Genomic DNA, 27,744 nt, shown 5'->3' with positions numbered 1-27,744 from the left:
CTGAAATAATTTTTCCTTCAAGAGCACGTTTTCCCAATCTCGTAATAATAAATCTTGTTCCATTGCATAATCCTAATTTTTTATTCAAATTCCTTAATAGCATAATTGGAACTCCAACTTTAAGTTTCAACTTGTGATTTGAAAGTCCAGACGTAGAAATCGTGTTCAAAAATTCGGGAGTATGAACATCATCCACTGTTTGACCGTCTAGATTTTGTGTGAGTGGAGTATCATAACTCAAATATGTTTTTTCTTCACCAGGAAATTAAATCCAACATATAATCATTTATTGTGTCGACTATTGAATTTTTAGGAGCTATAACTCTATTTTGGAAATACATTATATCGTTCATGTTTTGTAAAAGTTGGGGATATGTGCTTTCAACGATAGAAGCAAAAGGATAACTTGAATTTGGAATCAATAAATCTGATGGAATGTCAAGTTCTAAATCATCATCGTTGTCATCTCCAATTTCTCCATCGCCAACACCCAAAACCCATTTAGAAAACAATCTTCTTTGTTCAACGTCTGCACTCGAAGCACCACCGAGAAGCCTCATGTTTTTACTCAATGTTAAAAGTTCACAAAAATTCCAAAGAACTGAAGAATTAATAGTAGCATGAACAACTTTTGTCCTTGTACCTTTGGGTATTAATGGTTGAATTTGTCTAAAATCTCCGTCAAAAACAACTTTTCCACTGAAGAGAATGTGTTTATTTTTTTCATCAACAGACTTGAGAATATCTTTTAAAGTTCGATCAAAAGCTTTGAAACAGTGTTTGTGCATCATTGGTGCTTCATCCCATATAATGAGCTTTGTTTTTTGTATTAATAGCGCCAAAAGGCTTTTAGGAACTATGATACATGTTGAAAACTCGTCAACATTTAGAGGAATACAAAACCTTGAATGTGTTGTTCTACCGCCAGGTATAAGCAATGCAGCGATCCCACTTGAGGCAACTGTTAAAACTATCTCACCTTTTGAGCGTAATGCGGCTGACATAGCCCTCCAGATAAATGTCTTCCATGTACCGCCATAACCATAACGAAAAAACACACCAAATTTGTTTTCGTTAACTCTTGTTATGATTGTGTCATATACTTTACGTTGCTCTGAAGTCATAGTTGACATCAATCTAACATGTTCCTCAGCTAATGATTGTCTGTTATAATTCAATTCATCGTGTATTAAACTATTTTGTATATCAGGAACTAATGATGTGTCTGCTCTAGGCTTTGGAGGATAATCTTTTAAACTCTTCCCACAACTACGTAACATCATCTCAATATCTAGTGCATATTGTATCAATTGATCATCGATTAATATTAAATCTGCAATGTTAAAATCAAAGTAATGAATGTGATTAGTGACATGACTATGGTTGTATTTGGTTGTATTGCAAAAAAAAATTGATTTAGCAGAATTGAGTTTGATAATAACTTTCCAAATCACACGTGATAATAACTTTCCAAATCTCACATGATAATTATTCTCTAAATTTATGACCCGGTAGAAAAAAAATCATTAATTAGGAAAGACATAAAAATATTTCGTGATAATATAGTCAACAATAATTTCGATATGATATACTTTTAAAATTGATGGTGCTTATCAATTAGTGCACATAATTTTAATCTCAATTGGTATACTTGCCATAGTGGTTGGAAATATTGCTTTGCACTGAAGGGTTGCGGGTTCGAATCCTAGTCAAGACAAAATTGTATTATTTTTTAATAAAAATTGCAAGATAAAATGGAGGGAAAACAGAGAAAACAAATTAGGGTTTAGGGTTTGCTTGTGTATACAAGCTTATAATATAAAAGATTATTGGATATGCTCTCAAAAGATAAGAAGAAATTTGAAAATCGAATAATATAATAGTCTATCCAATTTTTAGAAATAAAGTATTGTCAAACAAAAATAACTATTACTTTCTCCCGTCTTATATATAAGAGAAAATCTACTTTTAAATGCATTGAAAATCTAATATATTTAGTCTAGTCAAGAGTAGAAATAGGGTTTCTTGACACTGTCGGAACTGTTTCGTGATCATACGACGTAGGAGAAACATCAAACAACAACAACCTCATTAGAACAAAAACAATTATTCCTTAAAATCTTCATCACCTTCACTTCTCTCTTTCTTCAAACCCACTTCATTTTTCTCTTCTCGTGGTGATTCACCACCACCTCCTATTTCACATACCCATGAGAACAACAAGAATCAACAACCACCAGATATAGAAGTAATAAGCAACGAAGGTAAAACTACTACAAATTCCTCTCAGTTAATCGGTTTTTTGTTTCTTTTTATTTTTGTGTTCACCACCTGTTTGATATAATGTTTCTGTGAACTTGAACCCATAATTTGGTTTTCAAAAACACCTCCTCCTCCTCCTCCTCCTCCTCCTCCTTATATCATAGTCAAATATACTGTCTTCATTCATAAATATATGCACTGTCTGTAGGTAGTTAATGTATATCTATTTTATGTATCGTACTTTGTGATATTAACCAAAACATCGGGCTCAAGGGGTTAATGAGCTCCCCTATGAAAAATTATTCAGGAGAGCCCGATTTCAATTCCTTGAGGGAACAATTCTTGGCCAGACATTACTTACTTCGCGGCCGAACTCTGGATTACTGTAGCCTCATTTCCCTAGGAACCAGAGGGTTGATACCAAAATACATAAAGTACTTTGTGATATTATTAGGGTTTATTTGGAAAAGTAGCAATAAATGCATTAGTAATTTGAAAAATTACTTATATCTAGGGACAACATTTTTGCCGTGCTTATATTTAGGGACAGAGGTAGTACATTGAATTGTTCTTTTTGGGTTTTACAAAGTTGGTGTCAAGTTTAGATTTTTATTTTCTGTATTCATGTTCAAGAGTTGAAGAGGCCTAATTTTGTATAATGTGTAAGGGTTGTGATTAGTTGCAGCAAATAAATTGACGGTAGTATGACTAAATGTATCTTCTGCAAATTGATTTAATAAGACAATAGCAAGTTACATGTATTATACAATCAATCCATTTGATGGAATTGAAAAGGTAACTTGTACATAAGGTCTAGAGTTGGAAAGGAGGGAGAATTTCAGGCAGGAGAGAGTGTATAGTTTCCACAATTTCTTTCATGCCTTTCACAAATCACATCATTCATCCTTTCTCGTTATAGTACCAATTTTATGATAGCAATATCCCCTTAATTATTGGATCAAGTTGCACATGTCTTTTTTATTAAATCGGTTTGACGACTCCAATGTGATAACTTGGCTTTTCTGCTATTGTTATCGAAATATAATGCTTCTGTGAATTTCACAACATGACTTGGTTTCCCATGCAATGTTTTTAAAAACCTATTTCAAATATTCCAATATATTGAATAAGCTTTTTCGGGTTTTTTTAAAGTTGGTGTCATGTTTTGATCTTTATTGTATTCATGTTGAAGAGTTGAAGAGGCCTAATTTGGTATATTATGACTTGGTTTTTCAAGCAGTGTTTTAGACACCCAATTTCGAGTGTTCAAATATACTGAATCAGCTTATTTTGAGTTTAAGTTTTAGTTTTGATTTTTATGTTCATGTTTCATGAAGAGTTGAAGAGGCGTGTTGCGAGGCTTCAAGAAGGCGAGGAGGAAGCAATACCAGCAGTGTTTGAGGCAGTGTTGCAGAGGTATTTGGTAGGGAAGCCTATAGATGCTGACCAAGATTTGATGAGGGAAATACTAGGTAAAGGGACAGAGTCGAAAGACTCCGACGAGGAAGATGAGCTTGACTCTGACGAGGAAGATGAGCTTGGTTCTGACTCTGATTTGGAGCGAATGAGTGACTCTGATTTGGAGGGAATGAGTGACTCTGATTTTGAAGAGGAAGAAGATTTTAAGTTTGATGCTAAACCAAAGGAGTAGAGCCAATGAAGAAAAGCCTAACATGAAGTGATGAACTATTGAACTTGCAATTGCCAATTGCAGTTGTAGCATAGAGAGTTTTTAATTTTTAACTACTGTGATCATGCATTCATGCTATATTGTGTCTGTTTTATGCTTATAGGTATATCATATATTATTACAAGTGCTAATTGGGTTATGTTTAGCAATGATGTTTCATAGAATCATAGTACAAAAAAGTTTGATTTTATATAAAAAATTGTTTGCGTTTAGATTCAGTTTTCTTAAAGATTTTATTCCTTCACTGTTATAAGAATTTATACAAAATCTTATATAGTGATATCCTTCACATACACTAATCATTCTTCACATTTTTGTGGTAATGCATTGCAAAATCTTTCAATGCAACCTCAAAAGTTATGGTCCCAATTTTGGAAAGAAAAATGCAAAACATTAGATACATCATACATTTAATATTGGACGAATAACTTTAGACAGGTCCAATTACACTTGCCTCTAGTGCCATCATTCACCAATTGCTAACATTTTATTGGCCATTTTCGAATCTTGAATGTGAAAAGCACCCTTTACAATTGCAATCAATATTCCTTGATAGCAAAATGCCTAAAATTAAAGAAAGATGAATATGTTCCATTATACCAAAAATTTCACATTGCACGAGAATTGAAGCTAATAATAGTTTATAAATAACATTCACACTCCTCTAACCGGCGAGAGTACGAGATGCATCTTATAAAGCATAAAACCAAAAGGGTTTACACACAAGATCCAAAGCAAACGATACCATTGATGCGCTATATAGGAACCTAAACCACATGTTCTAAATGCTTTCTTAGGAAAGATTTCCATACAAATGTCCACCAGCCCTTTAATAGTATTGCAAGTATTTCATCTTCAATTGCAGCATTCATCATTCATGTTGACTAATCCGAGTTTTTGAGAGCTTAGACGTCAGCGGGGAAGAACCCCGAAATAATTTCATCTGCTCCTCCTCTCTTGCCCTCTTTATGGTATCTAGTTGAAATGGTTGCTGGCCCTAGTTCAAGCTCTAAGTAAAGCATTCACGCACATCATATATCATATATAAGTATAATGGAAAATTCATCCCAAATTCAAGGTCCCAACAATGGCAAGGACAAATTGATTGAGTTCCTTTGTAGTTGTTGCTTGCTCTGTGTGTGTTGTCCATTATGTTGTTTCATCATGCCATCATGTCGAATAGGTCATCAAGCGCTGCGGCGTGCCTGGAGGTGGTCTTGTCATGGAAGAAAAACTAAGGTGTTTGCTGATTATTCTTCATTTTCTGATAGTGATTCAGATATCACTTAAGGTAAGGTCTAATGTATGTTTTTATGTTCCCTGAAGACAAAATAGATGGAGTTCAATTTCCTTCTTTGCCATGTAGTATGTAAAATAATTAGGATGCAGCTGCATAAACTGAAGAATTAATCTTGGGTTCAATTTTTTTTGTGAACCCTCCGGTACTGAAGAATTAATCTTGGGTTCAATTTTTTTTGTGTTAACCTTCCGGTACTTAGCTAGGTAATTAAAGTTTGATCAATAATTTTCCTACCAGAAATTGAACAATACGTCCTAAGAAAAACTCATTAACCACTTGAGCGTAATGTCTTTTGGTTATCTTGAGTTGAATTTCATTTCTTCACTATATGTTTCTCTCATACAATTTATGATTATTATTGTTATTTCAATGACTTTTGCTTACGGTATAGTTTAGTCCTTAAGACCAAAATTTTAATTAGGTGCTTGGTGATACTAACATAAGTAATTAAAATGCCTAATAATTTGTTAAAAAAAAAATTGGAAATTGTCAAGAATGGGATTTGAACCCATGCCCTTTCGGACCAGTACCTGAAACTGGCGCCTTAGACCAACTCGGCCATCTTGACTTTTTGTTTAATTTTGTGTTATTTAATTATTAATATCTACTTAGAGCGTAGAAGTTTGGTTAATTATTAATATTTATTTTTTTTATTTAATCAGGAACTTAGTAGTCCTTTTCATGGATTGTCCAATTTTCCACGAAATATGTATGCTCATGATATGTTGACACTTAGTTTAAGAAAATCTCTATGATGAAGTTAAAATAGTTAATTACATTGAAGTCCCAAAATCACCCTTCTTTCATATGATTTAAATATAAATTGCAACAGAGATAACTCTGTTTTTGAATATTTTGGACTTCTCATATATTTTAATATTATGTGTCAAAAAATAATAATTTAATACTAATCAATTCTATCAAAAATAGTTTCGTCGAAATTCGTCACCATAAAACCAAACACACACATAATCATGGTTCAATGTTAAGAAGTTGTTAAAGTGTCAAGTTTGAATAGAAAGTATAATATTAAATAAAAATTCACATGTTAATAGCAACATAAAATAGTTATTATATGATCATGGACATACAATTCCTGCTGCGGTCAAAATTCTCTACATTCACATAACTAGAACATTGGTGATAGTTCAATAGGTTCAGATTCAAGCTCGCTATTTTGTATCATAAAAAACAAACTGAAATTCATAGTTTTTTTAGAATGTCCGAACTTAATCGAGTCACTACCAATATCCCAAGTTGTGTGAATGTGAGATCCCCTTAGTGTAGAGAATCTAAATTCGACACTTTAGACCTTAATTTGCAATAAGCTACTAAGAAATTCATATAACTAACATCAATAAGTAACTAAAAGATTTGTGTATGAATTTGATACAATTGAATGTAGCAAGAAAGAACTATCTCATGCACCACATTCAGCACCACATGCAGCAGCACATCCAGCTCCATATGAGTCTTCATCTGCTACAGAATTTCTCTCTTTTGATAAACCACCAGCACAAGAAAATATAATTGATGATATAATGCAAAATGTAACAAAAACCATCCATAATATTTCATTAGCACTTGCAAAGAACTCAAAATTTGTATCCAAATTGTTCAACTCTCTCCATTCTCTCACCATTGTTTCAAAATAATAGCTAAGACATGTTAATGTGCTTCTTTTATAAGCCAAAGTCAACATAGTAAACAAAAAAAATAAATTAAAAGACAATTGTTTTAATATTAATGAAGACGTTTTCAATTTTTTTTCATTACTCTATAAAAGCATATATTATAATTATTGATCCTTTTAGACTAAGGTGTGTGCCACTCAGTTCTTGTCATGAAATTTTGCTCTATTGGGGCTAACATGACATGTAGATTGTCAATTTTTTTGTGACAGTCGAATCTTTTTACTCCAGTTGTCACATTAAACAATCAAAATTTGGCCTTTATGTGAGTTTTTTTTAGACACGGATCAAGTACAAGAACCGACTAATCCGAGAGACATATCATCCCACCGTTTATTAGTGGGGTTTCCATTTAAATCAAAGTTTTGACTTGTATGGACAAACCCAATACTAAAAGTGACATTGAAAGAATTTGAACCTGAGACTTTAAGAGGAGCACACTATAAGGTCTCATGCCTTCATCATCAGGCCAACCAAAGTAAGTTATTTATGTGAGTTTGATCGATTATGAGATGTCAAAAATTAATTTTAAATATATTGATTATCAGGCTGATCCCGACAATTCGAAGGCCCGTGTCGAAGAAAAAAAAATCCTAATAAATAAAAATGCAAATATTTACAATAAATAACTATCTATATAATTTATAAATAACATCAATAACATAAAAATAGTCATTCGTATATTTATTTGAGTTTTATATATCATCTTCCTTTAGCTTAAGCCTACACATATATTTCTCTTTTAGTTTTTTGTGATTTTTTTTAATAGGCAAAAATGATATATATATATATATATATATATATATATGAATAATGCTAGCAACACACTCTTTAACAAACACACTCCAACACACTCTTTTTTATTGGTTGAAATTCACATTGGTCCCATAAAAAAATGTGGACCCATATAACTTTTATGGGATCCATATAAATTTTAACCAATAGAAGAGAGTGTGTTAGTTAAAGAGTGTGTTGCTAGCACTCCTCATATATATATATATATCAACCGAATAATCTCCTCAACACAAGGTGTGTCAAAAAGACTACAAAAGATTACAAGATGTCAAAACAAAGTAACAACATGAAAATTAATCGATGCCCAAACAAGTAAACAAGTTTGATCACCACCTATGGTAGTTTGAAACTAAATTAATGTTGGATGTCTTTAACACCGATAGGAATAGAGTTTAACCTTGTCCAACAATTGAGCTAGGGACGATTCTAAATTTCTGAAAAGTCTCTGATTTCTTTTATTCCACACAACCCAAATAATATAAGAGCCTAAAGAGTTGCCAAAAAGAACGTCGTGCTTGAAAGCCGCCTAAAGAATGAGTAAACTGAAGGAATGGTCTGCTAGATTTTGAGAGTCCACCGATGAGAAACCAATCCACGATCGAACTAACGACCAAAGGGAATCAAAATTGCTACAAGAGAGAAATAAGTGCTCAGCTGATTCAACATCGCTGCAACCGGATACACAAAAGTGAGCTCCTGGAGTGGTGATGCCTCGAGTTACCAAATTTGCTTTTGTTGGCAACCTATCACGCAAGAATCTCAAGACTAAACTAGACACCTTCAAAGAAACTATATCTCTACCAAATTTGCTTTTTGTGATTGTTTAGATCGAATCTCTACCTAAAATACAAACTTTGAGCCCCTAATTTTTGGAATCACAGGGCCACAATCCTGTTTGCCCTAACTCAAGGCCGACAAGTGTTGATTATGTATAAAGTTGTTGCTTCTAAAAGCAAGTTTGATGTAAAATTTTATGTGTATTAATTTTATGTTATAACAATTATAAAGGTGAAATATTTGAGAATATTCAAACAATTAATTTTTAAAATCAATTTTTTCTAGTTCAAAAGTGGAACAAAGATACGTTCATTCGCTTGCAAAATGTAACCTAGAAAAACTTATGTATTGGACTTGGGGAGGGTGTAACTAGTTCAATATATTAGTAGTATGAAAATCAATTAGTTTTTGTAGTGGCTGATTCTATAGTATCAGCCTTTTAGACTTGAAACTATATAAAACAACATTATTAGAAGAATCTTTGTAAGTGATGTAGGTTATCAAAAAACATTATTCTTTAATTGCACCACTTTCTTTCACAAATAGAATTTCACTTTGTTCCCTCTTCAATATTATTACTTAATTATATTTTTATGCTATATTATATATATATATATATATATATATATATATGGGGAGGGATCAAATTACACCGGTGTAACATTTGAGTAAGGTTACACTGCTCAATAACGCTTTAACGAATACAAATTTTACAAAATCCACCGTTGGATTGAAAGCTTATATCGTATAGATCATCTATGTTGAATTGTATAAAAATCTGAAATCGTTTAATATGTTTTTGAGATAGATCAAGATTAACGGTATTCAATAAAAACGCATAAACCATTAATCTTCATTGGTCTCAATAACATATCAAACGATTTTAGATTTTTGTAAAATTCAACATGGATGATTTATACGATATAAGCTTTCAATCCAACGGTGGATTTTGTAAAATTTGTATTCGTTAAAGCGTTATTGAGCGGTGTATAACATTACTCAAATGTTACACCAGTGTAATTTGATCCCTCCCCTATATATATATATATATATATATATATATATATATATATATATATATATATATATATATATATATATATATAAATACATGAATTTCAATAAATATTGAAATACACTAATAGTTAGTGATTCAGTGATGATTGACGCTAGACTTGCTGGAGAAAATCACGGCTCGTTCCCCCGCAACTACGATCGGAAGAAACTGCTAACCATGTCAGATACTGGTGGTGAAAATAAATAAAAAATTGAAATTCATGTCAATGGACATTACTCCCTCCGGTCTTAAATTTAAGCAAAAGTCAAAACGTATTTAATCTACTAAATACGTTTTGACTTTTGCTTATATTTAAGACCGGAGGGAGTACTTTAGTAGCGATTAAAATATAAGTAAATAAGTAAAATTTAGTTTGAATTTGGTCTAAATTCATTTTCAAAAAAAATCCAAATAAGCGGCCTATCAAACATTTTCACTTTTGATTCCACACATCAACAATAATGTTAGTGGAAATACTGTAATTTAAGGACTACCTGTTTGCCACATTTAAGTGGATTATAGATTGTTGCATCCCCACATTAGATGCATTATGCTGCATGTGATAAGCATAATTGTCAAAATAGTTGTCTTCTTCTTCTATATGCAAGTCAATACAATTCAATCTACATGATGGAAAAGTCATATTGGATTATTTTTACTAGTGTGAATTTATAAAATAGCATAAAACCTAATTTATATTGCATAAGCTGTTTGCATGAGCTCTAAAAAAAGCTGGGCCAAACGAGCCCGAAGTGTTTGTTCATACACGAAGACAACGTTAAGCAAAGAGACGTTGGAAGATCTTTAGCCATCAATGCACATGAATTGTTTCCTTATGGAAAAGGAGACAAGGAAACTAAATAAGGAAAACATTCCAACGGCTCACCTGAAGACTATCGATCTTGCAATCAAAGCATACGCTCTCGAATCAAAGTCTAACGGTAACATCCTTCAAGCTGCTATAAAAGGAGTACAAAGAACACGAAGAAAAGTGCAACTGTATATACATACATATACATACACATACATACTTGCACATATTCTTTATTCTTTCATTGTAAATCTTTGATACATTCTTGTGTTTCTTATACCTCCCTTTCTTGTGTTTCTTAAACCTTCAGTTACACCAAAATAATTTACATATACAAGCCCAAATCTTTAATAATTTAGAAAATATAAAGTAATAAATCTGTAATATTAATCTAGTACAACATCTAATTAACTCAAAATGATACATTCTTTTGACTCAACACTTGATCATCAGAGTCAGAATTCCTCTGCCAAAACTTAAAATTCAAAGTTCTTCTTTCCAACATATTCTCAACCTCTTCAATAGGAAGTCCTTTAGTTTCCGGCACGAAAACAATGACGAAAACAATGGCAGCAACAGTGATGAATATGAAAATCATGAATGTGTATGAAGTTCCGATGGCATCAGTCAATGATAGAAAAGATTGTGCCACAATGAGATTTGAAACCCAATTTGATGTTGATGCCATTCCACCACAAACTCCTCTGTATCTTAATGGGTATATTTCAGAGTTTACAACCCATGGAACTGTTCCCATTCCTGGTGAGAAGAATAAGATATACAGTGATAGACCAATTAGTGCTAACCATCCATTTTGGCTAGGACACCCTCTTGTGTACCATTGTCTTTGCTGTTTTTGGCATTGGTCTTCTGTTGTGTCATTGGAAATTAAGCATGCCCCAGGTAAGAGCTGCATAATTATTAATATTATTAGAAATTTGAGAAAAAATTTTGATCAAATAATAGTGTATGTATTTGAAATTTTTGGCAGCCAATAAATAGGTATTTTAGACAATAAATTGTAAAGGTATTCCAGTAATCCAGAGTTCGACTACCAGATAAATAAAGTTTGATCAAGAATTGTTCCTACCAGGAATCGATCTCGGGTTCTCCCAAACGATCCGTTATAGGGGGAACTAATTAATCACTTGATTCCAATGTCTTGGTTATAGGTTTATCAAATTTACTACATAGTAATTTGGACCCTTAAATTGAGAAATATCAATCAACTTAATCAAAATATTTATTTAGGAAAAATTCATATTGACTTAAATAGTTTTTACTGCATCAAAAATACAAAAGCCTAAATCATTACTCCCTCCGTCCCAAAAAGAATGATCCAGTTGACCGAAACACGCATGCCAATGCATAACTTTGGCGACTAATATCTTTAATTGTATAATAGTAAAAATTATAAAAAATTGATATTTTGAAAATACTCATCGAGACGAATCTAACAACATCTTATATGTTAATATTTATTTTTATTTATTAGTAGAAAAATATGGTCAAAACAATATATATGAATAGTGCATATATTTAAAATGGGTCATTCTTTTTGGGACGGAGGGAGTAATATTGTGGTAAAAAATCCTGAAACTTATGAAACTGAGAAACTAAAATTGTGAATCATGTTTTAGTTTAGTACCATAAGCTACATGGAGACTAGCTAGTAAACAAGGGAATAAGAATACCTTATCGAATAATTCATAAGGTCATTATTATAAGTAAAATATCACTTTTAGATTCATTGAAAAATTGATGTATCTGGTCTAGAGCAAATACATCGGTTACCTTATTATGCTATAATAGTGACCGGAGGGAGTATTTAATTTGAAAGGAAAAAAGCAAAAACTTACCTTATTACCAGCAGAAGCACAAAATCCACACTCAGGAGAAGCCTTAAGACACTTCATGCAATCCCATTTAGCAGCATCAAAAGCTGATCTATAATCAGGACAAGTATTATTAAAGAAAGAAGTTTCAATTTCACTAACCATAGGAGAATGAGTTGTAGTTTGATGAAACACAACAGTCAAAACAACAAGAGATACTACAACACCAGACAAACTAAACAACAAAAGCTTCTTCCTCCCAGTTTTATCAATGAAATAAATGCTTAAAATTGAACCAAATGCATTAATTCCAGCAGTGACAAGTGATAATAAAAGTGCTGTTCTGTTTGATGCAAAACCAGCTAGTTGAACAATGGTTGGACTGTAATACATCACTGTGTTGATTCCAACAAATTGTTGGAAGATTTGTAGTCCCATTCCTGCATATAAACCTCTTCTTACTGTTTTTGTTTTCAATAGTTTGATTATGCTGACTTTGTTTGAAGTTGAATCGTCTTTTGTTTCCATTTCAACTGATTCTTTTAGAGTAATGATTTCGTCTTCAACATCTTGCGGAGGATATATCTTCCTTAGAATTTGTTTAGCTTCTTCTTCTTTTCCCTGTTGTTTGTTTAACATAAAAGCCAGAAAGGAACACATGTAAAGATACATATTTTCGAAAGAAAACTAGATTACACCAAAATTGTAATTGTGATGTCGTTGAAGATATCTCTAAAACATTTATATTACAGATGCAATTGCAGTTGCGGACCACAGATTGAAAAAGTGATGATGTTTGGATTAACCTTTCTGAACAGCCAACGAGGTGATTCTGGTAGCATAAGCATCAATACGATTTGTGTCAAGGCTGGTAATGCTGCAACACCTAACATCCATCTCCATGTTCCTGGTGCCTGAACAAACAAGTTACACAATTATAGTTAGTAGGTATTTGGTGAATAAAATAAAAACACCTTAAAAATGTTGCAAACACGATATAAGCCGTAAAATCAAGACTTATACGATTGCAATTAAGGTCACATCAATTACATTTTAACGCAATTCTCCCAATACTAAGAATTGCGATATGAAATTGCATACAGTCATGCAAGCATATCTGACCGTCTGATTAAGATCAAACGAGTTTGATTTAAAGTAGTTTAAGAAAAGAAAAGTCTATTTTACATCAAAATCGTCTGATCTTAATCAGACAGTCAAATCTGATCAGACTGCATGCAATCCAAATGAGCTATTTAGAGGTGAACTCGGATTCTCTGCAACCAGTGACTGCATGCTAATTTCCTGACTATGTGAATACGTGCATGCAGTAAGTGGAAGCAGAGGATCCGGATTCATATAGAAATAGTTAAATAACTAGATAGGTGACTGAAGAATGGTTTTCTCTCACATTTGTGAATGCCAAGTTGATAAGATAGGAGAGGAATTGTCCACCAGTGATGAGAAATCCATTGAGACTAACAAGTGCTCCTCGAACTCTAGTCGGAGAAGCTTCTGAGATGTATAAAGGGGAAGCCATTGAAGCCATTCCAACACCAAGACCAACAAATACTCTGCCAACAATGAGAATAGCTGGATTTATTGCAGCAGCCATTACAACTGATCCAATGAAAAAGAGTGTATCTGCAAGAATTATTGCTTTCTTTCTTCCAAATCTATCATTGATCCATCCACCAACTGATGCACCTATGATTGCTCCAGCAAGTGCTGTACTCACTATGGCTTCCTGTTTTATTAACATTAAGGAAGTTTCAATATAAGTTGTTACTGTATGATGGTAAAATTAGCATAAAAGTGTAAGATTTTAAGGTGCTTGTACATTAATAAATTGAAGTGTGTCACATTCTTTAATAAAAATAGAAAGGATTTAATTTATATGCACCGACGGTGTAAAATAATTTTATACTGTCAACCAATACCAACCATATTTTCCGTCACATCACCCCACTTCACTCCACTTTCTTGACATGACATGGCAAACTGATGGTTATTCATTGAACGATCGTGTAAAACCATTTTACACTGTCAGTGCATATCAATTAAACTCAAATATGATTCTCTACTAGCTATGATATGGAGCACTTCCTATAAACAAAATATTTGTACGGTCACAAACATTTAAATCTATGGTTAAATGTTCCTTATAGTTTTTTAAGATTTCGTTTTTAAGCCCCTAAAAATTTGTTTCGCTTTTTTTGGTCCTAATAAATATATGGTCATTGTTTTTAGTCCCTACTATTAAATTGCACTGCCACGTGTGCTCAATAAATGACGTGACAGATGATATAAGCTCCTTGCAAGCTACTCCCTCCGTCCCATATTATAAGCAAAAAAAATCACTTTTTCATGTCCCAAATTATAAGCAAAAAAAACTAATTTTTATTATTTTCAAGATAAACTTTTACTTAATTTACTTTCTCTGTTTTTTTCTCCATAATCAATAACCAATAAAAACTGTTTTTACATCTTCCCATGAAACTTATTTCAACAAACACACAAAAAGTCAACCTTGAAATTATCATATTTTACTTTTCTTAATAAGTGTAAAAATATTTTTTTTGCCTATATTATGGAACGGGGGAGTATGTGGCAGGATGACTAAATTGATTATTAAATAAATAAAAAACAAATGTTCCCAAATTGAAAAGTCCAAATTGAAAAAACAAATGTGGCAGGATATAAGCTCCTTTAATTAATTATTAAATAAATAATAAAAAAAATAAAAAAATCTGATTAATAGAAAATCAAAACACAAATGTTCCCAAATTGAAAATCCGATTAATTGAAAATCCTATTTATTGGTATCACACTCAAATAAAAATATAAATCATTTAATTATTTAAAAAATACATATTATTTAGTTTTTTTTTTTATGAAACCTGTGTGATCACATATGGTGACTTCTTTCATCCAAGATTTGCTCCCACTTGTGTTAATTTTCCATTTTTTATCGATTAATATGAATTTTAAACAGTTTTTCTTCATATTCTTTTTTTCTTCTATGACAACAAAAGTGTTTTATCAACTTAAAAGTATTTAAATGAGATGACATTGGTCTCTTCTAACTTAATTAAGCCCTCGTTTGGATTAGTTTATTTTTGAGCTTATGCAAACAACTTATGCAATTTTTATGTATTATTATAAGTTTTTCAATGTAGTTTATGATAAAATAGCTTATAAAAATATAATTTTCACTAGTGTGAACTTATGAAATAACATAAAACATAATTTTTATTGCATAAGCCGTTTGCATAAGCTCAAAAATAAGTTAATCAAAATAGGCCCTAAAGTCACGAGTTTGATTTCTGACTTGGCATCCAGTAGCATTAAAACTCTCAAGGAGAGTTGGTCATCTACTTTGGTTCCATAAGACTCGAGAGATTAATCTCTACGACTGTGTGCAAAGGATACTTAATTTACAAATAAAAAAAATTATTGGACAAAAGCTCTACAAAAAAGTGATTGTGTATTTATGTTCTTGCTCTTGCTAATCATATTGTGTACTCATCTTTGCAAGTGAAAGTTGATAACTATTTTTAAAAGAATAAATAGTATAAAAAATTTAATTAGAAGGCAAAAGATAAAAGAGAAGGTTTGAGAAATCAAGGAAATCAAGGTTGAATGAAGAACTATCCATGACCACACAAAGTAGGACCACACCTTTATTTGACTGTTATTACCAAATAACACACCCTTATTTGACTGACTGAGTATAGAGTGGTTAATTGAATAAAGACAGTTTTTTTTATCAAAAAAATAAATAAAGTTTTTTTATTTTGTTTCAATATAATCAATTTTTTACTTAGTATTAATATTTTATTAAATAATTTTAGGTTACTATTTTTTATTTGGTAATGGTTACTATTTTAATTTATCGCTTCAATTTAATTTTTAAATAAATGGAGTATTGAATTAAATATATTATTAATTCTATAAATATCTAGAATTTTATTATGTAGTATATCTACGTTTTAGTCCTGCAAAATACAAAGTTACATGTTTTTGGTCTCAAAAAGGACTAAAATTAACTTAAAATAAAGGACTATAAGCACACAAAACTATTGAAATATATGCCCTTAAAGAAATTTGGGGTATTTACCAAATTAATAAGAACGGGTTATATAAATATATTTGCATACAGTATAAACAAATTAACTTTTGACTAATTTTTATTTCACATGTAGATTTAATGTATCTTATTTTTAATGTTTGTTGGATAAATAGTAATATTCCCAATTCTTGGAATGTGCGGGTTCGATCCGACCTCAAGTCTACATCTCCGAAAGATTGTCTGTTTTGGGGTTAAATCGTCACAATTTTGTTTTTTGTAAAAAAAGGCGTCTCTGTGGTTTGAAACGTGTGGACGTTGTATATAAATTACGCTTAATCTCGATTACCAAACAATGTAAGACTATTTCGTGTATACGGAACACAGAGAAACAAGTTAAAATTGAGAAAACTATCACCAAGTGCTTTGTGTACATTATTTTTGGGCAAGGTGATGATGGTTCAAAATGAAAAGGCATTAATGGTTAAAGAATTTTTCCTTTGTTTTAAGTGACAATTTTTCCTATTTAATGGACTTTTTTATAAACATTACCTGAAGCCAAGTTTGTCTATCAACAGCCTTGAAATCATCTCTTATATACAAAAGAGCTCCAGATATGACTCCTGCACAAACCCAATTATCCATCATTAATTAATCACCAACTTTAACTACCAGATGACTTTTAATGATTAGTAGACAATTTATTTAAAAAATAAATTAAAACATAGCAAAGTGATTTATTTAAAAATAAAATTTAGCTATATTGGCTCAATTGATTAAGGAGCAATAAGCAATTACTTAGACGAAAGAATTAATCTCTCGTCCTTGCATAACACATTTTTTAGGTAGGGGCCAAGACATTTTAGCTCCGACATAAGTATCCTAACGAGATTAGTCTCATAATCAGTCTAAAGGTAGAAACTCGTATGTGAGACACCAGGGTGTGCTAGATGTCCTAATTACGATGGTTTTCGAAAAAAAAAATAATAATCTTTAGCTAGTAGATATGAAGTTTAATAGTACCGGTATCATAGCCGAAAAGAAAACCACCAATTCCGGCCGAGAAAGCAAGACGAAGAACATAAGGATTTTTCCAAGAAAGTGATAAACATTCTCTGAAGGCAGAGACATCAGCTTCTGGTACTCCTCCTTCCATGTTGAAGAATTAACGTAAGCAGGAAATAAGAAATTGATAGCTTTGTATTTTTATGTTTTATTTATAGACACCAAAGTCCATAAAATGTAGAAGAGACTAGAAAATGAGGTAGTCAAAGGATTTGTGTAATAAGAGGAGTGATACTATAGTAGCATATTTATAGTGTTACAAATTCGTTGTCATGATGAGTTTTGATACATCTTTGGAATCACGGGACAATTTGGAATTTGAATTTTCAATGGTAAAAAAGTAGTGATGTGCCTATGTGCAATGAATTTTGAATAATCAAAAGTATTAAAATTATTACGAAGGGTAAAATTGTAAAGTCAAATATAAGTCTCAAGGAAGGTGATTTATATTACACCATGCTTATGAGCCATGAGAAATAGTAATCTTCATAGAACAATTTTAAAGTTGTCACTCAAGTCAAAATTCCTTCTTGGGGTGATTGATAAATAGTAGAATGGAGAGACACTCAGGACTATACTATGTTCTAGTAAATATGAGTTAAGTTCCATCTTACTTAGAAAAATCAAGGTTAAACATTTTATAAATGAGATGACTAATAAATTAACGCCTTAAGGTTCCCTCGTGAACCAAAACAGTGGTATTGAAAGTTTTCTTGACAAAGGTGGTCAGGCAGCGTGTCGCATTGAGCAGGAGCATAAAAAATTGAAGGTCTCGCACGGGACATTGTTGTGGCAAGTGTGAGTTAAGTCTCACATTGCTTAGAAAAATGGAGGTTAAACATTTTATAAGTGAGATGACTCATAACGCCTTAAAGTTTTGAGTTAAAGTGTGGTGTCCAACTCACTTATAAAATTGTTCTTAAACATAATGTGGATGATCTCCCGACTGCCCTCTTGTGACCCAACATATTATCCCGGTTTTATTTTGTTTGACAAATTGTTAGTTATTAATATATGACTTCATTCATTTTTATTCCTTCATCTCGGTGTCTGACAACACTACACATATATAATAACCATTATGAACCTAGAGACATAAAGCCCATTTAAACAACTCAATACATAAATATCCAACTAATAATATAAATAGCATATCATACTAATGTCTAAATTAAACAATTAACTACTACTTAATAATTATTTAATTAATCACTACTAATCTTCTATCACTTTTTTATTTGAACATCAATGACAATATTTATCACACTACACATTTATGCATCTATGAATCTCTCTTCCGCTTTTTATCTTTTACCATATTTATACACATTTTAAAAATAAACAAAAAAAAATATACATTAGACATTGTATTTGATAACAATGTATGATCCTTAAAAAAAATGTACTAAGATGACACACTTCTCATCACTACAAGAAAATATCAAATTTGCTACCAGAATCTTGCTACAAATTGCATTTCTAGTTAATCCCAATTAAAAATCCCACTGTTTGACTCATGCATTTTTTTTTGACCCATTTGACCGATTCACTTTAAAAACTTATATTAACGCATTTTTTCTTTATTTTTCCATTATTTATTATTTTATTTTTTATGCTTATTAGTTACAGTATTAAACGCTTATGCATCAGAATCTCCCTTATGCATCAAACGCTTTTCATCAGTACCGATTCACAATCATCTCTCAAAATCGAAAGAAAGGAATCACTTCTTCATAATCGCTTCTTCATCAGAATCACCAACGCCGTTCATCAGTACCGAATCCCTAACTCGGTCTCGTTCACCAACGCCGTTCATCACCATCTTCGATTCATCACCAAATCGCATTCTCCGATTCATTACCAACGCCGTTCATCACCATCTTCGATTCACATCGGTATCTGATTCATCACTGATTCACTCTTTCGTCGATGCATCCAATTTCTTCATCTTTCGAATCTGGATTCATTCTTCATCACATCGGTATCTATCATTCTTCATCTTTCTTCATCGCCGATTCATTCTGTATCTGATTCATCGCCATCGCCGATTCACTGATCTCACATCAAAAGCTTATATGTGAGTGATTGATTATGAAGTAGGATTTAGGTGTTTCAGCTTATATGTTTCAGCTTATATGTTTCAGCTTATATGTTTCAGCTTATATGTGTTTCAGCTTATATGTTTCAACTTATATGTGTTTCAGCTTATATGTGTTTCAGCTTATATGTTTCAGCTTATATGTTTCAGCTTATTTGTTGGTTGAAGTACTAATAAGTCAAAGTATATGAATAGGTAGGGTAGTTCTAATCATTATTGTCAATGAATAGGTAGGTAGGGTAGTTCTAACAAGTTGTAATAGTTCCCTCAAACCATAATCATGAGACCCGATCGAAGTTGGATGCTGCGAAGAAAGGATAATAATGGTCAAGTAACTGAAGAATTTAAGAATGGAGTTGATGATTTCATTAGGATTGCCAAGAGACAACTAGGAGTTGCTGATGCATTGGGTCGCATTTTTTGTCCATGTATTAAATGTAAGAATTGTGTTAGGGAGAAAACATTTTGGGTAGAGAAACATCTGTATGAACATGGATTTATGGAAGATTACTTGAATTGGACTGTTCATGGTGAGAATCAATGGGGAGACAGTAGTTAAATGTCAAATGTCCATGATGAAGAGATGGAGACAAGGAATCCATACGTGGATATGGTTATAGATGCCATGGATGATGATCTTTCAGAAGATCAAAATTTGGAGGAGGATCCCAATCCGTCGGCATCAAAGTTTTATACCTTGCTAAGAGACGCTGATGAACCTTTATGGGTTGGGTGTCACAAGCACACAAAGTTGTCAGCTGTAACTCAACTTTTGAATTTGAAGTCAGAGTTCAACATGAGTGAGAGTTGTTATGATCGGATGATTGTCATAATAAAGAGCATGCTTCCAGAGACAGAAAAATTGCCTGAAAATTTTTATAGATCAAAGAAAATGGTTAAAGACTTGGGATTAGGGTATGAGAAAATAGATGCATGTCCTAACCATTGCATGTTGTATGATAGAGAAAACAAAGACCCAAAAGTTTGCTCTGCTTGCTTAGTGTGCAACCACCCACGTTTCAAACCAAAGGTCGGGTGTTCAACTAAGGGAAAAGATGTGCCTTTCTCCATGTTGCGATATTTTCCTATTATTCCAAGACTCCAACGCTTATATATGTCCAAACATACTGCACAATATATGCGTTGGCATGAAGATGGAGTTCGTCATGACAACTCAATAATCACACATCCAGCTGATGCTGAGGCTTGGAAACAATTTGACACCACTTATCCAATGTTTGCACAAGAGCCTCGAAATGTCCGGCTTGGCCTTTGTACGGATGGTTTTAGTCCATTCGGTGTTTCAGCTGCTCCATACTCGTGTTGGCCTGTCTTCGTAACACCATACAATCTTCCTCCAAGTATGTGTATGAGAAGGGAATACATTTTCCTTAGCCTTATGATCCCGGGACCAAAATCACCAGGTAAAAGTTTAGATGTCTATCTTAGACCTCTAATCGATGAGCTAAAGATGTTATGGGAAGATGGAGTGAACACTTATGATGCTTGGAGAAAGCAAAATTTTAACATGAAAGCAACATTATTATGGACAATAAGTGACTTTCCAGCTTATGGAATGCTAAGTGGGTGGAGTACTCATGAAAAACGTGCTTGTCCGTATTGTATGGAGCATAGTAAGTCATTTGTACTAGAGCATGGTAGGAAATGTTGTTGGTTTGATTGTCATCGTCAGTATCTTCCTCTTGAACATCCGTTTCGTCGTGATAGATACTCTTTTAAAAACTCCACAATTGAAAAGTCTTTACCACCACGCCGACTTACTGGGATAGAGATCATGAATAAAGTGAACCAGCTAGAGGATTTCATTTTTGGTCTGAATTCACATAATCAGAAACAATCTGGCTTTGGTGAAGATAACAATTGGGTGAAGAAGAGCATATTTTGGGAATTGCCTTATTGGTCTAATAATCTCATTCGACATAATTTAGATGTTATGCATGTTGAGAAAAATGTATTCGACAATATTTTTAAAGTATGGACAAAATCGTTTGGTTACAAGAAGACGAGAAACACTTTTGTGGGTCGCAGCTTAGACCTTAATAGTTCCGTGCCTGCTTCATCTGCAGAGGCAAACATAATAGTTACATCAGAAGAATTTATCAAAAAAGCTGTTGATAGAGCAATGACTTCCTTTGTCCAGTCGCAGTTGGCTCCAATGTTGGAGCCAATCCTATCGATGATTCGGTCTATGCATAAAGCACCAATGCAACTTGATGTGGCTGAAAAAGTTCACAGGAATTAAGGTGATACACTATTTCCAATCTATTTTTTCTAGTGATATTTTTTTAGCTAAAATCGATCACATGTATGCTTGTTTAGTACCATTAGAAAACTGTTAACTTGATGGAATGATACAATTTTGAGTTTTATAGCATCAACTACTGCAGACTTGCATAATTTGGCATCTATCACCTCAGTTTTTTCTACTTGTTATCATGTTGTTAGATCTGAATATTTTTCTAATCTGTGTTAGTTATTAAGGTGTTTTGCTTTTGTTGTTATGTCTGTAATCATGTGTTAGATAGTGAAGAGGGAGTTGGAGACACAGGTAGCTATGGCTGATTTGAAGATGGTGGAGCAATGAAAGGGAGTTTGGAGAAAGTTGTGCAAACTTGTTTGGAGACACAGAGTTTTTTACTTGTTTGAATGATTAAATACAAAAAAACAAATTAATAAGTAGTGGTACTGAGTATTGTTCACAATTGAATGATCATTGGATTCAATTGAATTGATTTTTTGTTGGATGATCATTGGATCCAATTGAATGATTTAATTTTAGCTTGATTAAGTTTCTTGAGTATTGAGTAATGTTTACTTTCAACTTGTGTTTTCATGTTATTCACCAAGTATATATAGGCTTGCATAAGAAAATACTATTAATAGATTATTAAAATTGAATGATTTAAACAAATGCTTAATCATACAGACAATTAAGAAACCTTCAAAATGTGTTTTATGTAAATAGTTCTCAAAAAACTTTTTATAATAATTAAAAATATAATTAAGAATAAATAAAATTAAAAGCTTGGATATGGCTGCCAAATTACTAGGAATGTCTATCTAGAGATTTATTGTGAAATTGTTTGTGGCAATATCCTAGCGAATTAGTTAGGAAACACAAACTTTTGAATATTATTTAACTAGGTATTAATTGGGAACTAGCTAGGATTTACTGTATATTAGTTGCAAATTAGCTAGGAAATTTTTTGATAGGTGATTTGCCACCCAATCCATGCTACGCCCTATATGACAGCTAATTCACAACAAATCTGTAGCTAACACTGTTTTACTAGAGATTAGCTACGGAGTAGCTAGAAACACCTTCGTAGCAAATCTGATATTTTCTTGTAGTGTATGTAACAAAATACTTCTAAAGATGTGGTGGTAGATGAATTTTTTTATTTTATAAATGGTATATGATTTTTTTATTCCTACTTTACATCAATCATTCTTATGATCCTGAATTCCACTACTATAACTTTGTTTTGAAATTGACGTTCATATGCAACGTGTAGGCAACACATGTTATTTTACACAATCCCTATTAGGAATGCAGCTTTCACATATTCCACCTTATAATTTGTTCGCAAAGACAATTAATTAATGATGTTTCAGTTTTGTTTGGAAATTATAAATAGAATTATAAGTTCCTATAAAAATTATAAAAAAATTGGACACAATATATGAGTAAAAGTATAAGTCCCCGTAAAAATTATAATTAAATACTTCTAAAGATGTGGTGGTAGATGAATCTTTTTTTTTTAGAAAACTATTTCATGTAACTAAGTATACAAAGATGACACACTTCTTCTTATAAAAAAAAATAAAAATGACACACTTCTCATGTAACTAAGTGTTTTAGAAATACTATAGTAAGCATTTTCCAAATTTAAATTGGGAAAACTATTTCTATTAAAACTGTTGCTAAGTGTTAGAGATACCAACGGTTGAGGTTGATTGCAATGTAAGTTCCAATGAAGAAAAAAAAAAGTCAAAAAAATTATATTTGAGAAGTCTCACATTGCTTAGAAAAGTGAAGAGTGGAGGAGCTCAATGCTATATATAAAGAGACCTCAAGTTCTTTGTTTCAATGCACCAGTCAGTAGCACTTTAAACTTATATCTGACTTTTTTGTTTTTCTCTTGTACTCTTGTATTAGAGCGTTGAGAGATGTAGTTAGGTATTTGCTTTGGAGAGTGTGGGTGTATTGAGGCATTAGGGTGAGAGTGAGGGTAGTCTATGTGTTGTAACAATTTTCACATAGTGTTTATTCTCTGGTTGTCGGTTTTGACAACGACCGTTCCGGTTTGGAGTTTCCACATTATATTCTTGTGTTGTTGATTGCGTTCTTTTATTTTCTCTATGCCGGTTTTTCCCAACAACCAACTTATGTCATTAAATTTAAATTTATGTTGTTATTTAAATTTTTGTTTTTGATAATGTGTTATTTAAAATTTCTTAGTAGTATATATTGAAAAATATTTAAATAGATGTTAGTAATTTGAAATATTAGTTTTTAATTTCAACCGGCTAGACACCATGAATCTACCCAAAGTGTATTGATTATTTTATCAAATAGACTAGTGGTTAAAAATTTTATCCTTAAGATGAATAAATATGATCTAAATGATTAATCAGCATCACAAATCGGAAAATTTGAATTCGATTCTTTGTAGGAATAAATTTTAGATCCAATCACTTAGTTATTTCAATTTTCAGTTTTCTTTTTATTTGTGCCATGATTTTGTGTCCACACGAATTTTATGAGATATACAGGACTCGTTTGGATTATATTATATTTTAACTTATTAAAATATACAAATAAATAAGTTTTTATGTAAAATCATATATTTTTTGTATAAACTCAAAAATAAGACAATTTAAATAGACCCGTAATATTATTCATTGCATACAAAATGGGAATTTTCGACCAAAATTAGCTTCCCTTTTATGTAAAGATATATCATATGGGTGAAACGTCAATTTCAACACAAAAATGATTGCAAAATTGTTCTTCCTTTTCCTTTGGAATTTTATTTCTTTTTCCTTTTGCCAACCATGACTATATATGTTCATGATTTTCTTTGTTGGTTTTCATAATTTCGTGGCAAGCTTCTGGATGATTCTTAACTCAGAGTGTCACATATATGTGTCATTGTCAATTTTTCATGTAGAGCATTATTATATATGCTTTGCTTTTGTTTACCACTATAACAACTTTCTTCCCCCTTTTCTAATTCCTTTTATACGTTCCATATTCTTTTAATCATACCACGTTTATATCCTTTTAAGATTCTGTTTAACAAGGTAGGAAATTCAAGTTAATTTTTGTTAATTTTAGAGTTAATTTCTTTAAAAAATTTCATATACTATCTTTCTTAGTTGTCTGAGTAGCAAATCCATTACCACGTAGACGATTCGAACAAAATTTTAGCTAAAATAATTAACTTGAAACTTTTTAAACGTAAAGTATCAAATTAAAACCTAAAATAAACCTAAAATAATTATTTTTGCTATAAGAAATATTTCACACATATGAAATTATGTCTTTGATCAATTAAAAATTTTAGATATTGAATCAAGAAAAGAAGTTAAATTAACGAATGATCAAATTACACTAATGTAATATTTGAATATTAGTACACATTAAAGAAAATAGTTATAAATAACATGGGACTAAGCCAAAACCCGGAAAAAACAAGAAGGAAAAGAAATGAAAAGCCAGGAGAATCTAAGTGAAGTAAAAGCTTCATTGAGAGTGAGGGATGGAAGCACCCTTTGAACAAGTATTATTTTTCTTCTTTCTTTGTTGAATATTAAAAAAAATAGTGTTTTTTTTTGTTTTGTTTATGGTTTTCTTTTAGATCTAAGTATTTTTAAGGATTGTTTTTGGGTTAAATATGTTTTTCTTCTCTATAAAATTAGCAAATTATAATTTTCATCCCTATAAAAAAAAATCATAATTTTCATTTTCAAAAAAATTTTTGTTTTATTTTTAGTCCCCTAATGGGTAAATTTTTGACATGTTTTTGATATTTTATATAAGCTTATATACGTTTAACATAATATATAGACATGCATAATAGAGACACATCTTAACATAAAACTATCATAACATTGACATTAAAATAACCATAAATTGGTCATTAACGACAAAAAATAAAAGAAGAATTTTTTGGGATGAAAACATGTAAAAATATTTAGGCCTAAATATGTTTTTGGTCCTATAAAATGGGGACCTTCAAAGTTTAGTCCTTTCTTTATTTTTATTATAGTTTTAATCCCTACTAAACTAAATTTGTTCAACTATCATCAAACTCTTCAATTTTTGAATGATTTTTTATAGGCATGTTGATTCCGCGTCGGCCCAACATATTGCGACGGTTTAGTGGAATGAGTTGTAAATTTTGCTCCATTTCGTGGCGGTTTTGAACCGTTGCCGTTGTCTATTTTGTTTTAGCGTCGGTTTGAAACTATCGCAATAGCTGTTTTTAAAAAAAAATATTCTGGCCTTTCTTTTTTTAAAAAAATTTCCTGCAATTATTTGTTCTCTTAATGTAATTCAAATCTTTCCAAAATATGGTATAAGTGGAATGTATTAAAAAATTTCATTGCCACAAACACATTATGTAACACCCGATTTTTTCAAAATAGTATAAACATAAAAGAGAAAAAGAGAGGACAGAGAAGAGAGTAGGGCAAAGAAGAAAGAGCAACACTAGGATTTAAGGAAAACTTAGAGAAATTTTGTAACAAAAGGTAAGGGGCTTTAACCATTGATTTATGTTTCTGAATTTTAGTAGTATGAGTTGGTCGTTTCTTTTTCTTCCCTTTGTTGTTGTTGTTGTTGTTGTTGTTCTGCTTATGCTTGTTCAAATTTTGAATCATTTTGCTCTACTGTGTTGGTTGAATTTGTGTTATGTTTCATGATTAAAATTCGTGTTATATTGCCGCCAATAAATCTCTTATGTGTTGTTGAGGTTTAGTGAAGATGTTGATAACTAACTTTTGGAAAATATAATTTTGAGTCTAATAAATCACAAGTTGAGTTTTTATGATGTTTCAAGAGTCGTAATCAATTTAAAAACAATTCTGTGATTTTTCTGTGAGGTGTGAGTAACTTATTGAGTTTATGAAATCTTAATTGTCGTTGTAATCAAAGTTGTTAATAATTGTTGTGTGTTGATGTTGCTTTAAATCGTTGCTATTGATGTCAAAATAAGTTGTTGATTGGGATTGTTTAAGTTGTCGATTGAATTAATTATTGATGTGAGTTTAAGCCGTTATTAATGATGTTGATATAGTTATTGTTAATGATGTTGAGTTATATTGTTTCTAATGATGCCGAACCATTGATGTCGATCCTACATGATCTAAAATTCTTGATTATATTGATCCTACATGATATAAATCTGTTTATGATGTCGATCCTATATGATGTAAAAATGTTGATGATGTTGATCCTACATGATGTAAAACTGGTATTGATGTTAATCTTGGTACCGCGTGCATCTAGCATTGTTGAGTTGTTGTTTTTTTCTAAATAATTTTGTTGGTTGGTGTGTTTGAGCTTCCGAAGACGATTTATGTTTGGACATATTTTCTTGTGCTATTTTAAGTTCAAACATTCTTTGTGATTATGTTACTGACCCCTTGTTGCTTCCTTTTTCTGGTTTGGCCCTACGGTGTGCGAACGTAGATTTCCAGGTAGGCGAATAGTTCGAGTTGCTTGAGTGTCAGAGTTGGCTATAGGACTGTATTCATTTTTATTTTGGAGTCGCTTTGCTATGCTATTGAGAGACTCTAGTTCATTCATTTGTTACTTTCATTAAGAATTTTCAGACTATGTTAATTTTATTCGATACTGTATATTCAGACGATTTGAATACTTGTTGTGTATTAATTTATACTTGTTGTGTATTAATTTTTAAACCTGCTGCAATTATTTTCAAAATAGTGAGTAATTAGTCGAGTTAAATTGAGTAACACTCTTTTTGGAATAAAATAATTAATTATTTTATAAATAAAATCATTGAAAAATTGAGGGTGTTACACATTAGGTGGTTGTAGCTAAAATTAACACAAAAATAATAAATGTAGTATTGTTGCAACACATAATAATATAGAAGTAATAAATAAACAAATACCAGCAACACAACAATAACCATTATTTTATTATATTAAAGAATGTGATACATGTCTCCAGGAAATGTAGAATAACCAATAAGTAATAACAAGATAAAATAAAACCAAACTAGCCATAATTAAATTATTTA

General features: G+C 31.6%; 1 protein-coding gene, 1 long non-coding RNA gene and 1 other non-coding gene across 3 annotated transcripts; 1 reads left to right on the top strand and 2 right to left on the bottom strand.

The window, feature by feature from the left end:
• Nucleotides 1-5,739: 5,739 nt before the first annotated feature.
• TRNAL-CAG lies at nt 5,740-5,820 on the bottom strand. Its single transcript has one exon. It is a non-coding gene; the product is annotated as a tRNA-Leu (tRNA).
• A 4,917-nt stretch (nt 5,821-10,737) lies between these two features.
• On the bottom strand, nt 10,738-17,596 carry LOC123887378 (probable inositol transporter 2). Its single transcript, XM_045936702.1, has 6 exons — nt 17,308-17,596; nt 16,837-16,907; nt 13,627-13,962; nt 13,025-13,132; nt 12,243-12,839; nt 10,738-11,293 (listed from the first exon to the last, which is right to left on the bottom strand). The coding sequence occupies exons 1-6, from the start codon at nt 17,438-17,440 to the stop codon at nt 10,796-10,798; spliced, it is 1,743 nt and encodes a 580-aa protein (XP_045792658.1). The 5' UTR covers nt 17,441-17,596; the 3' UTR covers nt 10,738-10,795.
• Nucleotides 17,597-21,453: 3,857 nt separating this feature from the next.
• LOC123887377 lies at nt 21,454-22,263 on the top strand. The gene is made up of 2 exons (XR_006801451.1): nt 21,454-21,711; nt 21,990-22,263. It is a non-coding gene; the product is annotated as an uncharacterized LOC123887377 (long non-coding RNA).
• Nucleotides 22,264-27,744: the final 5,481 nt, after the last annotated feature.

Source organism: Trifolium pratense, linkage group LG5 (genome assembly GCF_020283565.1).
Source record: "Trifolium pratense cultivar HEN17-A07 linkage group LG5, ARS_RC_1.1, whole genome shotgun sequence".
Classification (NCBI taxonomy): Eukaryota; Viridiplantae; Streptophyta; class Magnoliopsida; order Fabales; family Fabaceae; genus Trifolium; species Trifolium pratense.
The sequence above is the reverse complement of the archived record's forward strand: the minus strand, read 5'-3'. Positions and strand labels throughout refer to the sequence as shown.

Excerpts from the sequence above, each read along its gene's own strand:
- LOC123887378 (XM_045936702.1), bottom strand. The coding sequence starts at position 17,440 with ATGGAAGGAGGAGTACCAGAAGCTGATGTCTCTGCCTTCAGAGAATGT. Across the intron at positions 13,963-16,836 it reads ATAGACAAACTTGGCTTCAG|GAAGCCATAGTGAGTACAGC; the intron begins GTAATGTTTATA and ends TTAATAAAACAG. Across the intron at positions 12,840-13,024 it reads CTCGTTGGCTGTTCAGAAAG|GGAAAAGAAGAAGAAGCTAA; the intron begins GTTAATCCAAAC and ends AACAAACAACAG.